Consider the following 18,122-nt stretch of genomic DNA (forward strand, 5'->3'; position numbering starts at 1 on the left):
AAGTCAAAACCACAGCCAGGCTTTTAAAAATAATGAGGTCATGAGTTTAGCGTCCCCCAATGGACAGCCCTACCCCTGCTCGGCTCTGGGTAGTTTGACCCAGCGTTGGGATTTGTCCTATTTGCCTCCACCAAGGAGTTCATGTTATCATCTGTGCTTGTTTGTCTGTAAGTTTGTCGCATTACACAAAGACAACTGCACTGATACAACTAAACTTACCAGAAGGATATAGAATGGGTCCTGGAAGATCCCATTGAATTTATGTGTAGCGAGATAGGCCTTTTCTCAATACATGTATCTTCATGAAAAAAATAATAATCAGGCACTGACGGATATTTTTGATTGTGTGAATTTTTGGTGCAGATCTGGATCTAGTGAATTTAAATGTAGTCTCATAAGGGGGCTGTTGGGCCTGGTGTAATATGTTCTACTGACTGCGATGCTAGTTTTAAAGGTTAAATGAACCGTATATAATTTTTTTTAGGTCTTATCAGCCGCTCAAAGCGTTTCACAGTGCACACTTACCCATTTATGCAAACTTTCACTAAGTACTTTGGAATGCAGGCTGGATGACTATCACCTGAGCCACAGTCATAACAACATCAACAATAACCACTATTTGCATTTGTATTTATAATAATAATAATGTAACAATTATTATTATTATGATAATTGTTAATATCCTCATTATTATTGTTGTTATTATTATCATTATTAATATTACCGTAATAGTTATCAATATGATTATCATGATCTCCACAGAGTTTGTAAACGAGCTCACAGACTTTGTTTTGCAGTAACCTTTCAAAAATGTAATTAAAGATTTATATGCGTGCTTTTATTTTGAAGACACCAAACGGAAATGTGTCGGTAGCTGTAGCTGTAGCTAGCTGCTGTGTTCTCGTATCGTTTGTTTTTTTCCGGGGCTGACGCTGCTCTCTCTGTCGTAGAAGTAGTTTTGTTAACTTCGGCTGTAAGAGAACACGCTGACCGTCCTGGTGATCGAGGTGAGACTCTTTCATTTGTGTTTTTATCCGGTTTTGTCGCAGTTAGTTGAAGCTCGCTAGCTGCTAACAGATAGTAGCCTCAGTCCTGGTCTAACGCTCAGTGAAGAACATAAACACTAGAGGTGGTGTTGTAAGACCAGATGTGAGTCTTATCTTCTGTTCCTCATGTGATCCTCACGTCCACCAGTGTCATGCGTGTGTCTGTGTGTGTTTGTGTGTTTTCAGGTGTGTCACCTTGGCTGTGGTCCTCACTCCTCTCCTCAGTTTCTCTCGGTGGTGGGTGACACTGGCTCCCTGCCAGTCCTCTGCCGATGAAGATGTCCCTGGCCCAGCGGGTGCTCCTCTCCTGGATCTTTGCCCTCATCTTCCTCATCATGCTGGTCCTCAAGCTGGACTCCAAGATCCACTGGAACTGGTTCCTGATCTTCCTCCCCATCTGGACCTTTGACACCATCCTCATCCTCATGCTGATCGTGAAGATGGCAGGACGCTGCAAGCCAGACTTTGACCCCAGAGACGGCGAGCAGAGCCTGAAGAAGAGGCTGTGGTACCTGACGGCCCTGCTGCTGAAGCTGGCCTTCTGCCTGACACTGTGCTCCCACCTGGAGAGGCTGGCTGACATGTGGGTCAGCGTGGTGTGTGTCCCTCTGTGGGTGCTGCTGGGGGGGGCGCTGGTGGAGCTGGGACACAGTGTTTTCCACTACAGGAGGGACTGAATCAGAGGAGCCTACAATACTTGATTTTGAACATGACAGACTTTTTACTCTCAGGCTTCTCGAGCAATGGATGCACCATTCTGATCCGCTGGACTGGGATCAGAGCTGACGCAGACCTTATGAAGCGCTTTGTGTATCAGGCTGACAGGGCCGATCCACTTGAGATGCTGTCTATTTGTCAATGTCATTTTAACATGTGATGTTTCTGCCTCGAGCTCAGCAAGTTACAGCAGGTTCCAAGCCCAAGAGGCTCCAAAGAGTTCTTCACACTGGTTCACAGGTTTTAAATCCGATAGGCGCAGAGCATTCACATGTGTGCACCAGTTCATTGTGACACTAAATGTTGCTCTACAATTCACCTCTACACTTTTTGGGGGGGAGGGCACACACTGTATGGACACACATACAGTATTGTCTGCTGTGTCCATGTAATACTAGTGCCACATTGACGGTATGAAATTACTCTCTGCACTAGCATGCACTGTGCACCACTGAACCATATATGTTGCTGTCTATGGAGTCTCTGTGGCATCTCTGTGTGTTTCTGTAAAGCAGTTAGAAATCTCACAACTTCCACATGTGATGAATTTGTCAGTGCATCCCAGAATGTCCTTCTGCCACTGAAAAGATTCAGTTTGAATGTAATCCGGAACATTCTCTGGATATATGAATAAGTCCTTTGCACTGTGCGGATAAAGAATTGTAGTTCACATCCTTGTGAATGCAAAATATAATTCTGTAATACATATAATACAATTTCTGGTGGCTATAGGGCCAATGCTCATTAACTGTTGTCAAGCTTGAGTTTCAATTCATCCTTTGTCAGTTATATTGCGTTAATCTGGCAGACGCTGGTCGGGGGGGGGGGGGTTACAATAGGTACATCCAGTTCCATCTCTGTGCTGTTTAGCTGTGGTCGGCCTTTTATTGGGGATAACTGAGCTTTTCTAACGAGTTAATGGTCTATTCCAACATGACATGCTGATTTGACCATTTTAACATCCTCTCATTTAGAAGATTAGCACCTACTCTAGCATTTTACGCAAAGTTCCTATGAGGCTGATGGGAATTTCTACAGATATCCCAACATGTGAGGGAGAAGTGGAGTGACATGTTTCCAAAGCAGTTGTTGAAACCTGGAGGATGTGAAAGGCAGGAGAGACATTAACATCGACTACGTATTTTTGAACCATTTATTGAGAGGTTCTGATCAGAGTATAAATCACACTACCAAGTCTTATCTTAGGAAATAAAATGTATTTACAACAAAATTTTCACATACATTGGTTTCAAATAAAAACAGACAGTAAATAATATAAATAAGTTCTATGGAAAATAAAACTTGTTTTACAAAAAATATATGCAATTTCTGTATACATTTTCTCACATAGGTGCTAATAACATCTATACTGTACAGTTTTGGTACATACAGTATCATTTACAGCCCTGTGTGAGTCAGAGACCAGTCTGAAAACAACTACCTCCTCCGCTTTTGGAGAGTTGGAAACAACAAACTCCATCGTCTAAAGCAACATGGCAGAGAGGATTTCACTGGCATTCTGTCTCAACTGGTGAACACACACGATTCCTACAGCAGGGAGTGAGACTGGTTGTTTTCAGATTGGCTAGTCCAGTACCTAAAATAGGTGCTTTAAGAGCGAAGCTAAGTAGTGCACAGGCACCGACGCACGGGTCACATTACAATTTGTATAGAGCCTACATACATTCGCTAACAAACGTGAAGTGAGCTACTTAGCTTACATTCTTAGGCACTGTTAAAATACTTGGGGGGGGGGGGTGCATCCACGTTTCGCTACCGGAGAAATTTGGCCGTGTCAGCAAAGAAATGGAATGCACCTGCTCGTCTAATTACAAATTAGAAAGACCAGTCCGTGTCTAAAGGAAGGATACAGTTGCAAATATTTTAACAAAGCCGCAGCATACGTTGCACAGTAAAAATAGAAGACACCGAGACATTCATAGTAAGAAGTCTTTCTCTGTTTGGGGCGTGTGTGTTTTCAGGGGATGTTTTAACAAGTGCTGCTGGGGCCGAGTGTCCTGTAGGGGCGGGGCAGGTTTCCCCTGCACTGAGTCCTTTACTCTGGCTCCTTTAGAGGGCACAAGTGTCCGACTGTCAGATCCAGGCTTAGAGGAAGAGCCTCGAGAGTCACTGTGGTGGTGCGCCTTAGGCCGACTGTCTGTGAAGGAAAGGGCGAAAGTTTGGTGAGCATCCATCGGCTTAAAGAGGTCAAAGGTGATGAGTGTTCGTGGTTTGTGTTCCGGCGGTTTCTTCCTCTCGTCTTTACTGCCGACGTCTTTATCCTTCTTTCCTTCTTTCTTAACCTGAATGTTGGCAGGTTTGGGAGGGCCCGTCTTCCCGTCTTCTCTCCCCGACTTCGCCTGCCCACTCGACATGTTGCTCTCCTTGCCCTCCCTGTGCCCGCTCTTCTCCTTCTTCCCGTGTGAAGACTTGTGTTTATGCGAGCAGGCGTCTCGAGCCTCCTCCCTGTCTGGCCTCGTGTGAGATGCCGCGTGTGCACCTCCCCTGTCTTTCTCGTGCTCCTTCTCTCTCCTGACATTGGCCTGCGTCTTCGAGTCCCACTCCTTGGCCCACTTCTCATCTTTCTGAACATGCAGGGAAGTTTGAGAGGCTTTGCTGCCCTCTCTTGTCCGCTCCTCATCCTCCTTTTTCCTCATCTGTGGCACAAGCTGTGTCGATGTGTTTCCCTCTCTTCCCGCCTCGGCCTTCACTTTCTCATGCTCTCTCACCCTCTCCCTCTCTCTATCCTTGTCTTTCGGCCTGTCCTTTTTATCCCTCTCCTTCTCTTTATTTCTATCCTTATCCTTCCTCTCCTTCTCTTTAGCCCTTTCCTTTTCATCTCTCTCTCGTTTTACCTTTTCCTTTTTGATCGGTGTGTTATTAGTGGTCGTTATATTATCTTTAGTTTTCTCTTTTAGACTTTGACCTGGCAGAGTCGTCTTTTGCGGCCTCTCTTCCTCCACATTGTTCTCCTTCCTAATTTGCTGTAGTGATTTTAAGGGTGTACTGTCCCCTCCACCCTCATGGCCTTTCTGTGGTGTCTGGCATGTGTATGCACTACTATCTTCCCCTCCCTTCCCCCCCTCTTTCTCATCCTCCTCAGCTTTAGGGTCCATTAGTGTATGAGTGAGAACAGCTTCGTCTCTCTCCTTCTTTACAAAGTGAACAGACTGTGTCGTTGCCAGCTCCTTCATCTCGGTGCCGTTCTCTTTCTCTTCCTCCTTGAAAATCTGTCGTGGCATATGTGAGGGCGGCCTCTCCCCTCCTTCGATGACCTCTTGCTCCAGCTTGATCACAGCCTTTACAGCAGGGTCACACTCCTTCTCTTCCACCTCCTCGTCCTCATCGTCCTCCTCCTCGTCTTCCTCGTCCTCCTCGTCTTCCTCGTCTTCCTCCTCCTTGATATGAAGCGTGATGTCCCTATGGGCACGCTTCTCTTCCTTCTTCACCTCTTCCTCCTTCTCTTCGTGTTGGTGATACTGTTTGAGTCGGATGTGCCAGGCCAAGCTGCAGACAGCAGACACCGTCTTGAACTGGTGGACGACTCCTCTGGGGATGAAGTAGATGTCATCGTGGTAAAGTTGGATGCGGGCGTATCGGATCCCCTCCCTCCGGAGCTGGTTCAGCTTGGCGTCATCAATCCACTGAACACACTGTAGAGACAGGAAGACACGTCATTCAGCGGTTCCACCATACAGGATCAACTGATGCACTCGACAAGCTAACAGAATAACACCGGGGACTTCCTCTGATATAAATTGATTATCAAGAGACAATGGGGAATGGCAGAAGTCAATGAAAAGCTCTAGTTTTTTTCTATTTTGCACTTAAAGACGCAGCGCTGTGATTTTACTCTTTACGGGAAAAAAAGTTTACATAACACGTGTAGTGTTCACTTGTATGTGAATCTTTAAAGAAGGTTTGACAAGCATCTGCTGCACATCACACTGACATGATTTATAAACCTGACCCACCTGAGACAGCGGGGGTTCATGGAGATCCAGCTGCAGCCTCATGACCACTTCTGGGAAATCTCCGGCGTGGAAACACACAACATCTTTGGTGATCCGGGAAGGGATGTCACTCCTGTGAGGCGAAAATTAGAGTTAAATCTGAACACAATAAATAACTTTTCTCATAGATGTTGTTACATTACAGCGTTATTAGTTTTTTAAACCATAACTAGATGCAAAGTACTTCTGCACTGTGTACTCACTCCTCTCCGCAGCGCACAGCCTTCAGCACTCCTACAGCAGCAGTCGTCTGTCTCTCAAACCCTTGACCGATGTGATCCGCGTGCGCTCTTGTACGATCCTCGAACAGCATCTCCCGGGGCTCACTGGCTCTGGGTAGATACTGCAGGTTCTTTATCTCGTTGGTGGACCTGAGAAACATTTATTAACAACTGTCAGGACCAGCTCATGGCACGTCTACGTACCTGTACATTGCATGTGCAGGTACGAGACCAGGCAAAAATAGTTCATGATAAATGGGGCTTTGTTATTCCAACTCTACTTGAAGCTAATTTTTCCACCTGAGGACAATAGTGAGAGGAGGCCCCCTGTGCACTGGTAAACATTTACAGACTGAGTATCTCCACACACCTTTTCCTTTTGAAGGGCGACTTCGGCATGTCTGCCAACGGGATCATCTGCTCCCCGGGTCGGACCCACATGATGGGGCCGTCGTCGCTCTCAGTGGGGCTCTGCAGCCGCAGACTGGAGAATGTTCCCCAGGGCAGAGTCCGCTGCAAAAACACAGGGTGAGAACCTTCCAGTTTCATAATGACTCGCAGCCATACACAAGGAAAAAGAAAGACAGATGTTCACAAGTCCTCTAGCTGAGTGTATATACACAAATATCACAAAAACACTGACCTCCAGGAAGGGAGATTCTTCTAACATGTTGATGAACTCTGGGAAGTAGTCTCCGACCTCCTCATCCACAGCTCCGACCAGACTGACCTGCCTCATGGCCCCGGCACGGTATGTTCCCTGGGAGTATGTCCGCTTCACCTGCAGCAGGGGAACACAGAGGAAACAGATCAGACTCTCACCCCCAGGCATCAATTAATCTTACTATGAATCTAACAATAAGAACACGTGTAGTCTACTGCCAGCTGAAATTTTTTTTAAACCGTATTTGCCTTTATGGTCAACTACTCAGGCAACCGTGGTCAATTATGAGACCAGCGCCACTGACAGTGTATACATGTATTGTTGTTATTCTTCTTATTGACTGCTTTCAATAAGGCCTTAGCTTCAGAGATCCAAAGCTGCACAGTACTTTATATACAGACACAGCAAAAGAGCGAAGTCCCTAATAAGTTAAATGACTCGGTACCAGTTGCTGTGACATAAATCACAATGCATGATAAAAGCTAATCTAAAATTATTTCTATGTTACCATGAATAAAACCATCAGTGCTACTCAATAAGAAAAAATATATGATAACGAGCACAAAATAACAAATAGGAGAGATTGTGTGCTCTGTGTTAATGGCTTCACCACAGTGCAAATAGGTGAGATGTGAAACCACAGAGGAAACAGGAGTTAGGTGTTTTGACAATTACAGATAACGACAGCAGACACTGATGTGGTCCTCGACGTGTTTACTTCACTGAAACCGAGGTGTGAAAAAAAACAGTTGTTCACACATGAATGAGAGTCTTACTCATGCAGAGTCATTCTCAAAACACTTTTTATAAGAATCTCCAGTCTAAAATTACATCATAGGTCAAATAACCACAAAAAGTCAGACACATTTTTACAAGCGAATTAAAGTTTGCACTTTAAAGTCAATTCATATTCATCTCCTCTGAAATCTGTAAGTTCCAATGGATTGACCAGACCAACACTTTATCTTACCCTCTGGAGACACCATCCCTTTTGACTTTAAAGGTCATATATATACACAAGATTCCCTGCCCGCACAAGCACCAGCATCTCAGACCGAAACAAATTTAGCTAGTTAGCAAGGAAAGACATGTTTGCATAATTGTGCCGTGCAATGTGTAACTCATAAACTCTTAAAAATGTGGGCGTAGCCGGCGTCACAGGAGACAGGTGTGTTTACAGTGTGTGTGTGCTCGCAAAGACGTCACAGAGCAGGAGGACGGTTGTATGTTCAGTGATGTTCAGTGATATAAACGTGTCCACCCGGGTGTCACGTTTACATCACTGAACATCCGAGCTCTAAGCCACCTCGCCTGTTAATGAGAGGAGGGCCCATGGTTTCCAACAAAACAATATCCTTACATAGAAAACTCTTGTTGGTTACATGCATAATACATAATCTTTAATTTGGTGTGAAAAAGGGGATTCATTCTCCAGAAGAAAAATTGCATAACTATGGATTAAACATAGTCCAGGACTGTTTTAAGACAAAGGAGCATTGATCAAGTGGCCATGTAACTAGTGTACTATGTCAACAATTGTCACTGAAAATTATTTAAAAAAGGTAAACAGGTTTCAAAAAGGTAAACAGCCATAGTGTGTGCCCCAGCCTGGAGGAAAACACTCAGGCCCCATAAAAATATGTTTTAGATTTTAAAAGCTTTTCTTTTTCTCCGTTTATTTCTGGTGTCCAGTCCACATTGCTCCAGAGTTTCTCAGATCCCTAAAAGAGGATTTAGGAAACACTGCTGACCCTATGTCAGTTTGAAAACTCCAGGATTACATTTTAGTCTGGATAGGTAGAAATGGAGACAAAGACATCCACATTCATTTTCTGATTGGGTCTCAATCAACAACGTTTAACCAACGAGCAACTAGGATAACAACTCACTTTCTCTCCAGGTCATAATATCTGTTCCTCCTCCGTAGCAGTTTTTCTGCATCTGACTGCAGAGTAAACTGCTTCCTGTTTGCACGGACACACGCAGGCCCAGTGTACGTATATGGTCATGTGATGTGCACTTCCACATGTGTTAGTATGGAGGGAAAAGGTTCCTGATCCGGAGCGAATAACATCTGGACAGAGACCAAGCCTCAGATAAAACTATACTGTGTGTTTGTATATGTGTTCCACTGTATCCATCACTCCTGCATGTGAACTAAGAGCAAGTTTATGTACAAGTCTGTGATTCAGACAGACCACGTTTAAACACAGCCATGAATCAATCAGTCACTTCAGTCGAGGATCACTCAGCAGCGCTGCTTCACCATCATTGTTTGCTGGTGGAAAAATACAAGTCCACCGTCCTAATAATCAACTGACGTTTAATACAAACTGGCTAAAATCAAGAAAATAAGCTGACAGCTGTATCGGGTTGGTCTTTGTACAGTAACAGGATCCAATGCATCATCTGCCTCATGTTGGTAGTGGAGGAAAATCCTGGTGCCAGACGAGCTGAAGCAGATCTGATTACAGAGCTCATGGAGTATCAGTGCGATCAAGAGAGAGACCTTGGACAAGTTTTCCTCACAGTGACGGGTCCTTGGAATGAACAATTTTAGGTGTGCCTGAGCTAAATCGATTCTCTCAATTTCTAAAAACGTGTTCAAGTGATGTACAGGCTGAGATTCAGGTGTAGGACTGACAAAAGTTAGGATTATTTACAAAATCCTGACGTTTTAAAATGTAAATATTGACTTTATCAAAGAGCTGTCTACACTGAATCAAGTTTCTTACTCACATCTAACAGGATGCAGCCACTTGTAACAGATATTAAACAATGTCTGCTGTTTCTGAACAAACCTCCTGGTTATTCTTTAGCTATTCATGCCTCATTATTAGAGTTGATGTTAATGTATTTCTAACACACGTGCAAATGGTTAACATTTTACTACTAAAATGGAAACAAACTGTGAATCAAATATTAACTAGAATGGCACTCAGTGGAGCACATACCTCTCACATCCCTTATGAAACCAGATTTTAATTCACTAGATCGAGATTGTTATTTGGATCTAAACCGAATAGCTTTAACGTCCCTGACAAGACCCATTAACTGTTCTCTGAGAAATCAAGGAAAATGTTAAAGAAAGTGGGGGGGGGGGGGGAATCCCGGATCTGCCCCCTGATCTCGATCAGCACCAATATTTTATGAGTTCTTCTTTGTTCCATAACATATCCTTCCACTAAGTTCCATGGAAATCTGTCCAGTAGCTTTTGTAATCATGCTAACTAATCGACAAATAAACAAATGCAAAGGATAATAACTTCCTCTGTAAATTTAACTGGGGGGATTTCTGACAACAATGACGAATTGGTCCTACAGACGTGAAAACGTAGGATGTATTTAGCCCTTAGTGACCAAGCTGTCGCGTACAGTAGCTCAAGAAAACAGACAAACGTTTGTGTGAGGTTTGTGTGCTCGATGGTGAGTGTTTTCCCCCAAATATGAGATACAACAAAAAGTGTAGAGTTACAACCAGAAAGGGATTTTTTTCTTTACAGAATAACTTCTAAATATGTAAATTTGAGAAACAGGAAACGTCAAACCAAGACTACAACAGAACAGTCTCAAATGCAGACCCAGTTGTTGTGTCCTTTACAAAGCGTACCACAACAGTTTAAAACTCATCCATAACCAACTTCAGCTCTGCCTTCTGAGACTGACGTGAAAGCACAACTCTAATGATCAATATAGAGAACTCAAAAGTAGGAGATTTTCAAGAGACCAACTACAAGTGACAACAGAAGACGCGACACACACCCTTACCGCTCCTAACACAACATGGCCACTGAAACACTTTGAACACGGAGGTAGGGATGGATTTAAAATCAGGTTGACTGCTCATACCTCCTGACTACAATCCAATACTTCACAGACACAAAGTGCACATGTCAGCAGCTTCTCACACACACACTGAGCCCCCCCCGTTCAACACAAAACAACCATCTCACCTGAGAATGGAAGTTGAGCATGGTTGTCGTCTCTATGTCCTTCTTCCCGAGCACCTCCATCTTCACCGGAGCGTTGGGGAACTTGTAGGAGAAGTAGTCCAGGAAGTCTGGGAGGTAGGACGCTGCTCCGTGAATGATGCCCATCACGAACGAGGCCGCTTGGCCCTCGTCCTCGCTGAACGACAGGGTCACAAACTCCTGAGCGAAGCGCTGCATCTCGGCCGGGGACAGAGCGGCGAGCTGCTCGCTGTAGGCGTGCGCCACAGACGCTCCCCCGTTGGCCTGCTGCTCGACTTGGATCAGGTGACTGAACTCCAGACCGGACAGGCCCGGCGCCGGGGTGCAGTGGAGCGGCGAGTTGTAGCCAAGCCGGTCCCTGACCATGGTGGAGATGGAGGCGGAGGTAGCGGCAGGGTCCTGGTAGTGTTGTTGTGGAGCAGCGGTGGCGTGGAGGTGGCTGCTGCCGTCGCTGCTGCTGCTGTTGTTGTTGTTCCCATTGATTCGACTGAGGAACTCGGGCAGACCCAGGGACACTCCTGAACAAACCGTCTGGCATGAGCGATGGTACATTTTGGGTCGGCTGTAGCGCTCCTTCCCCCGCTCCCCGTCTTTGTGCTTCTTTTTCTTCTTCTTCTTGAGTTTCTTCAGCAGGAGGTCCTCCTCGGAACCAGCGTTGGGCTTCTCCTCAGGCTCTGTGAGAGAGAGAGAGAGAGAGAGAGAGAGAGAGAGAAATTGTTTACACTGCAGGTTCAACTTTTAAACCTTACAATATGTAGAGCTGATTTCAGATATGAACTCTGGGAAATGTCTGGACAATTTGTTCCTGACTTTCTCCGGGGTTCTCTTTTCACATATAACAATGCAGCAGGAGATTTTATGAATCAGACACATTCAATACAAAAGGAAAATCTCCTGAGCTCTCGGGTGGGGGCTGGTGTCTGAGAGGAGCAGGAGTCAGGACGTGATGTTTAAAACCCACTGAAGAGATCACGTGTCTCTGTTTACAGAACATAGTCACCGGCGTCGGCTCTTATCACCACAAGCTCTCAAACCACGTTATCTCTCCAAGCTGACATCTTCCTCTGTGTCTACTATGACGCCTCTTTCTTGTGTTCTTTGGGGATTGTTAAACATGCGTCTGTCGTCAAACGGCCACGCGCTCAAAGCGAATCCTCTGGATAATCTCCTGCTGTATTCCCACATGGGCTCCCTCGGACAATAGCCAGAAAAGAAAAAGCCTGACTTGGACATTTGCCTCGTCACACTTACACAGCACCGTTGGAAAGTTTCAGGAGATTATCCGGAGTTCAGTGCACGTCTGCAAATAGCTCTGCTGAGATGAAGATTCAGAGCAACTTGTGGTTACATCAGAACGTCGAAAACTTTGAGCACAAGTATGGAAATGTATTCCACCAGGTTACATTTTAACAAACTAAATTAATGTGTCTAGTGTTTCTGGTTTGCAGTTTAAATTAACTAACTCAAAAAGCACATGCAGGTTTGATGTTTGAATAAGATATTGGATCCTGCTGCACTCATTTAATCTGTTTTGTGCTGATATAAAGAGACACTTTCATCCACAGATCCCACTGTGCTGCTGTGAAGAAGAACCCTGTTCACTGTGTGTGTCCAACACAGCAAAGTGATTAAAGTAATCACATATAATTCAAAGTCCTCCCGGAACAGTGAGGAATAACTTTGACTGCGAGTCGGTACCTTTCAGTGGAGAAGCCCCCTCTCCGTTCTCCCGGCTGATGTCCTGTGCAGGAGGCACTTGGTGATGTTTCCACTCTTTACTCTTCTTCGTGTCTCTGTCCTTCTCCTTCACTCGGTGATCTGCGGGGAGGCGGTGACACGAAAACACTTTTACATCCATGCGGAGACACATCGGTGAGGAGAAAACATTTCCACGTGTAGAAAACCTCCATCTGGGCCTAATAAACACTGGGGCCTGTGGCTCAGGGAATTATGTAATAATTCACTAAACGCTATTATCGCAGTATTTGCTCACATGCGGCTGTTTAGCAGACGCCAGGCGGGCGGCACGCACCGCTCCGTGGTCACCTACCTCTCTGGAGCGATTTCACGTCGCCGTTCTCGGTCTTTGTATGGCAGCTAGCTGGGCTCAGTCGCTCCACACCCGCGGGGGAGCTCCGCTGCGCTTCGTCGCCCTTCTCCTTCTCCCGGTGTCGCTTCTCTTTCGCCTTCTTCACTTTCACGGGCACGGCGAGGAAGTTGCTGATTTTGAAGATCTTCCGAGCGGGGGTCGCTGGCCCCGCGGCGGCGGCAGAGTGGCTCGCCTTGGCCGGGCCGAAACTCCATTTCGCTGGGCTTCCACAACTCTGCTTCCCGTTGTGTTTTTCCCCTGCGCACACCTCTCCGTTCACTCTCCGGTGCTTCAGGCCCTTCTCCTCCACCCGGACCTTCTTGGGGGGCGGCGGGTAGATGTCGCTGGAAGACTGAGGTCGGCTCTCCGGCGGCCGCTTGGCTATCAGGGGTTTAGGGGAATTTGTTTTGCTGTTTGCTGCGAAATGCATGGAGTCCACGGACTCGGCCATCTTGGAAGTTTCTATTTTTTACGGTCAGACGTAAGTGGTGCGTGAGAGCCAGCCTGGGGGCGGAGCTTAGTGAGCTGCGTCAGACGCACGGGGGGCGGAGAGTGGAGGAGGAGAGTGTTTACAGCGGAGTGACAACAACAAGCTGTGTGCAACTGGCTGTGCACACACTGCACAACACACACTGCATAACAGTAAGCTGTGTGCAACTGGCTGTGCACACACTGACACACAATGCACAACACACGGACACACGCTGCACAACACAACACACACTGACTGCACAACAACAAGCTGGGTGCAACTGGCTGTGCACACACTGCACAACACACACTGCATAACAGTAAGCTGTGTGCAACTGGCTGTTCACACGCTGCACAACACACACTGCACAACACACACTGCATAACGACAAGCTCTGTGCAACTGGTTGTGCACGCCCTGAGACACTGCACAACACACACTGACACACACTCACCGACTGACTGCACTGAACACAACACACTCACTGACTGAGTATAACTTGTCTTAGACTGACTGAATATAACTGAGAAACATCTGTGACTACATAGTTTGTAGTCACATATGTTGAGTTATTTATATTAGAACTTTTCAAAATGAGCTAAAAACAAAACACTGGAGAAGAGTTGATGAGATGAAATACTTGCTATAAACAGTCAAATGTTTTTTCAATTGAATTTATAGGATTCATTCACACCTGACAAATATTTTTTTTACTTCTTTTTCTCAGTTTAATCTTATTATTTACAAATATATGCTTAAAATAGAAAACATTATTCATACATATATGGATGTAGATAATTGACCAAGATTTTTTTTTTCCTGAGAGCAAAGCATTTCATATATTAAAATGATCTGCAGATGTTTTGAGAGAATATATCTGATTTCCAAAATTAACAATTTCCTGCTGCTTGTTAAAGTAATATATTCATTAGTTGTAAATGCATGGAATGACTCTCTATCCTCAGATCTTTCCTACAATGTCACTAGATGGCAGTATAGCGATGGAAATGTATATTTTTTGTCCCACTGAGCCTGACAGCTGTGTTCACTGCACAACAAGTCATCATATCACCACTGTTATAAACATTATGTGATTAAAATTTCAAGGAAATCCTATGACAACACACTACTTAGGTACTTGGATGAGAATGAACATGTTATCGTGACAGAAAATTCAAACAAATCCTATAAGAATGTTGAAAGTCACATTTCTCTGTGACGTTCTGTTAAACCTCTCGGACCTCGTCCATTTAACTGCTCCACAAATCTGCAGCCTCTGAAGTACAAGTCGTAATGTGTACACGGTGTTCATCAGTGCTGACATTGGCTTATACTAAAATGAGACTTGTTTATTTCGTTTGACCCAAATATTTTATTGGGCAAATGTTACACTGAGCACAGACACTAAAACAGTTGCTATAGAGAAGGAGACACAGCTCAGAGGACAACAAAGATTCTTTTGGTTCCCGGAACATCAGGTGGCCTAAAGTGAATAATCCTTTAGCCCTGGTGGAAAATACATTCACTCAAGTGCTGTAATCAAATAGAAAAATTGACGCTATGGTGCACCTTTTTTTAAACCACTTAATTATTCTCTTCTACTTGAGTTCAGGGGGAAATATTATGGTTTCTATTCACTCGTCACGTCTCTTAAACTCGTTTGTAGAGGATCTAATAAATATAATACATTTTTCAAAATTAATCTAACATTATAAAATAATCCAATCAAAACCACACTTCTTATTCATCACTGCATCAGTATTAAATAATATAATAAAATAATTTAAATCATACATATAATCAAAATAGTTTCGCCAAATTTGTGAATTAAAACACTAAATCGAGAATTGACACACAGGGGATCAAACCGTCGTCATTCTGGTAAGGGCTCAACCCTCTCTACCACATGAGCCTGAGTCACCGCAGTGTAATGATGTAACTTTTACCCAATTCAATAATCTGAATACTTTCCTTCACCACATAGACCTTTAGTATAGTGTAGTACCGTCCCCGGCCTGTAGTCTCCTCTTATAGTAAAGTTGGTAGAGACCAAAGGAAATCACAATGTCAACACACTGGGGGGTCCCATCATTCTGTGCACCCACATCCACTCTTCACTTTGTATAATGCATGATTAGCCACAGCTGCTTATGCAGCACAGATCCAACCAGAATGAACATCAGGACAGAAAACCAAATAACTTCACGGCAACTTTTAATTACCACATTTTATAATAACTGTAAAATTGTTTTGTTCATTGTGGAAAAATACCAGTTTATTTCTCCTACATGCCAGCTTCTCACAAATGTCCCCTTTCACCCCGGGGTTCCGTCCCTGTGGGCAAAAGGTGTCGGCAGCAGATAACCTGTTCCCACGTTACGCCTGCTTTTCATATCCTTCATCGAGACAAGGATTCTAATATATTAATTTCAAGCCACGTCTTAATGACGTCCAGGCTTTTGGAACAGATAAATTGACCTGAAGTTATCTAGTGTTGGGGAGCTGCAGGAAATCCAGCCCAGATGTGAGGGACACTTAGTCGTTTCATTTTTAAGAATCATTATCGGTCAATCGACCAATGAAAAACTTTCTCACACATGGAGAAGGAATGTATCAGTTACAGCAGAATTAGGGAGCTGGCCATGGAGATTTTAAGTGAATATGAATATGCGTGTGTGTGTCTGTAAGATAGACATAATAACGATTAGGAGTGCTGCTTTAATTTTAAACAGATACATACTGATTCCCAGGATTAATGCAGGTGTTGTATCATTTGATTTACAAAAAATAATATGTTTATTTGCTCTCAGAAAGCAAACAGTGAGTCAGCAGAAAGACATTCTCCAGGTAGGTTTGAAACCTTCAGGCGGGCAGATTGAGTGGGGTTTTACTAAAGGCTGGCGCTGGACCGTGACGACAGCCGCTGGGTTCACTCACTTGGAAATGGGACACTTATCCACATAACAGACGTGAGTGACGACAGTGGCTCCTCTGCCCAAAGTGGATGGAGATGAAGCGTCCTGCCGGGAAGCGCATGCAGCAAAACTAGACTGATGGTCAGAAGTTTATTCTAGTCTGTGTGGAAAAAAGCGCAGTGTTTACACGATCCAGGACAGAGAGCGGGCCAAGTCGGTACACTGGGGGAATTCAAAACACTGTATCCCAAGAGGGCACCATGGGGAGAAAAAAAAACCTGCTGTCCATAAATGGATAAAGCCAGGAGAGAGGGTATTACAGGGAATAAAAGAGCTCCTGACTGTTCTCTGCAGCTGAGTCACAGGATTTATTTAGATTGGCTGATATCAACTGAACAAACCCCGTTGCCCTTTATCATCCACATTCTAACCTCTAATCCTTTTCATTCTCCAGGCAGAAGGTTAACTCGCTGTGGCTGAGCAGCGACCGTCTGAGATTTGGCTGCGCTGCTAAAGATGTGGCTCGATGATAGTTAATCAATATGGAACAGTGTTCTGACAGAGCGCTCTTGAGAGTGTAAACATTTCTCTCACACTATTTCCCAGTGTAAGTGTTGTAGTATTGAAGAGTCTGCAGAAGGTGAAAGGATTCTTGAGTCCTGGCTTTCACCCTTTCGTCAAATTTCAGATGAGCTCATGGCTGCATTAGCATGGAGGAAGGGTCAAACTTGAAATTTCAAAATATAGGCTTGGATAGACAGCTGCTATTATGTCTATTCATTCACTACAAGGGTTGACTGTAGTCCACCAGGCTCTAGTTGTAATATATAAAAAAAATTAAAATCTAAAGTGAAAAACTGGACTGAAATTCAAAGAGTTGTTAAGCTCTTGTTACTCCACCCTGAGGCTTTTCTCTGCCAGTTAGACTCGTTTTTCATTTCATAAGTGAAGTTTCCCACAGTCCTCTCACTAAACAACTGGTTTCCTTCATCATTATTAAAGGACAGCTGAGAAACCTCTCCAGCTTCGGGCATTTGGAACAAATGTCCAGTGAATCAGACAGAGACACGGGGGTCATGTTTCCCTAAAGGCAGACTTAATAGATCCCGTTCAAAATATTTTAGGAGGCCACATGACTTTTGACCATATAAATGTAATCACTTAATCTGTTGGTCTAAGTGAGCATTGGTGCCAAATTTGAAAGGATAATTTTTAAACGTTCTTGAAATAATGTGTTCACGAGGCAAACATGTTTTCGTCACAGGGACCATGACCTTTGACCTTCAAACTCTAATCGGGTCATCCTCGAGTCTGACGTCCCTATGGGTGTTCCTGATATTTCACATTCACGAGAACATGAGGTCGCTGTGACCTTGACCGATCACTTTTGACCTCCGTAATCTAATCAGTTCATCTGTGATTCCAAGTAACCACTTGTACTAAATTTGAAGGAAATTCCCTCGATGCACTCTTGAGCTATCATGTTCACAAGAAGAAGATAAATGGACGTACGGAGGGACAGACAACTCCAAAACATAATGTCTCTGGCCAATGGCTATGGCTAGGACAGAGGTATAGGACAATTGAAGTATAACTCATCTCTCATATCCCGTGGTGCAACTGACATCAACATCCTGGATATGATAAACTGAAGCCTCATCATAGAAACTCCCCACTTAGCAGATCCTTCATTTGGTTTGATTTGTGAATATGCAGACTTCCAAGATTGGGGCTTTTAGCTTAGAATGACTAAGAAGAAAACCTTCAGAGACCTTTACTGTCTGTACACAGTGAGTTTGGCTTCTACACCCACAGATTGCATCACTGATTCTCTCCACTTTCTACATAATTCAAGGATAAGCACTGTCTGAACAGAGTCAATAGAACATGAGAAACGTCTCTCCCCTGGAACAACATGTATATCAAACAGCCTTCATCGACAAATCTGACTTTCCTGGTTTCTATTAACTCAGAAGCTGAACTGAACCACACAGCTTACATTAAAATGAAATAC

The 18,122-nt window shown here is 44.3% G+C and overlaps 2 protein-coding genes across 2 annotated transcripts; one reads left to right on the forward strand and one right to left on the reverse strand.

Moving 5' to 3' along the window:
* The first annotated feature begins 863 nt into the window (after positions 1 to 863).
* Positions 864 to 3,082, forward strand: tmem60 (transmembrane protein 60). Its single transcript, XM_053426747.1, has 2 exons — positions 864 to 1,007; positions 1,233 to 3,082. The coding sequence occupies exon 2, from the start codon at positions 1,319 to 1,321 to the stop codon at positions 1,721 to 1,723; it is 405 nt and encodes a 134-aa protein (XP_053282722.1). The 5' UTR covers positions 864 to 1,007; positions 1,233 to 1,318; the 3' UTR covers positions 1,724 to 3,082.
* On the reverse strand, positions 2,903 to 13,187 carry LOC128444102 (lysine-specific demethylase RSBN1L). Its single transcript, XM_053426410.1, has 8 exons — positions 12,683 to 13,187; positions 12,331 to 12,450; positions 10,615 to 11,306; positions 6,641 to 6,778; positions 6,368 to 6,510; positions 5,980 to 6,147; positions 5,738 to 5,849; positions 2,903 to 5,416 (listed from the first exon to the last, which is right to left on the reverse strand). Exons 1-8 carry the CDS (start codon positions 13,170 to 13,172, stop codon positions 3,701 to 3,703), a joined length of 3,579 nt encoding a protein of 1,192 aa, XP_053282385.1. The 5' UTR covers positions 13,173 to 13,187; the 3' UTR covers positions 2,903 to 3,700.
* Positions 13,188 to 18,122: the final 4,935 nt, after the last annotated feature.

Source organism: Pleuronectes platessa, chromosome 7 (genome assembly GCF_947347685.1).
Source record: "Pleuronectes platessa chromosome 7, fPlePla1.1, whole genome shotgun sequence".
Classification (NCBI taxonomy): domain Eukaryota; kingdom Metazoa; phylum Chordata; class Actinopteri; order Pleuronectiformes; family Pleuronectidae; genus Pleuronectes; species Pleuronectes platessa.

Bases quoted from the DNA above. Each gene is read 5' to 3' on its own strand.
- LOC128444102 (XM_053426410.1), bottom strand. From the start codon at position 13,172: ATGGCCGAGTCCGTGGACTCCATGCATTTCGCAGCAAACAGCAAAACA. The intron at 12,451-12,682 runs GTAGGTGACCAC...GCCTCCCCGCAG, and splicing joins CGTGAAATCGCTCCAGAGAG to ATCACCGAGTGAAGGAGAAG. The intron at 6,148-6,367 runs GTGTGTGGAGAT...AATGTTTCTCAG, and splicing joins TCGCCCTTCAAAAGGAAAAG to GTCCACCAACGAGATAAAGA.
- tmem60 (XM_053426747.1), top strand. From the start codon at position 1,319: ATGAAGATGTCCCTGGCCCAGCGGGTGCTCCTCTCCTGGATCTTTGCC.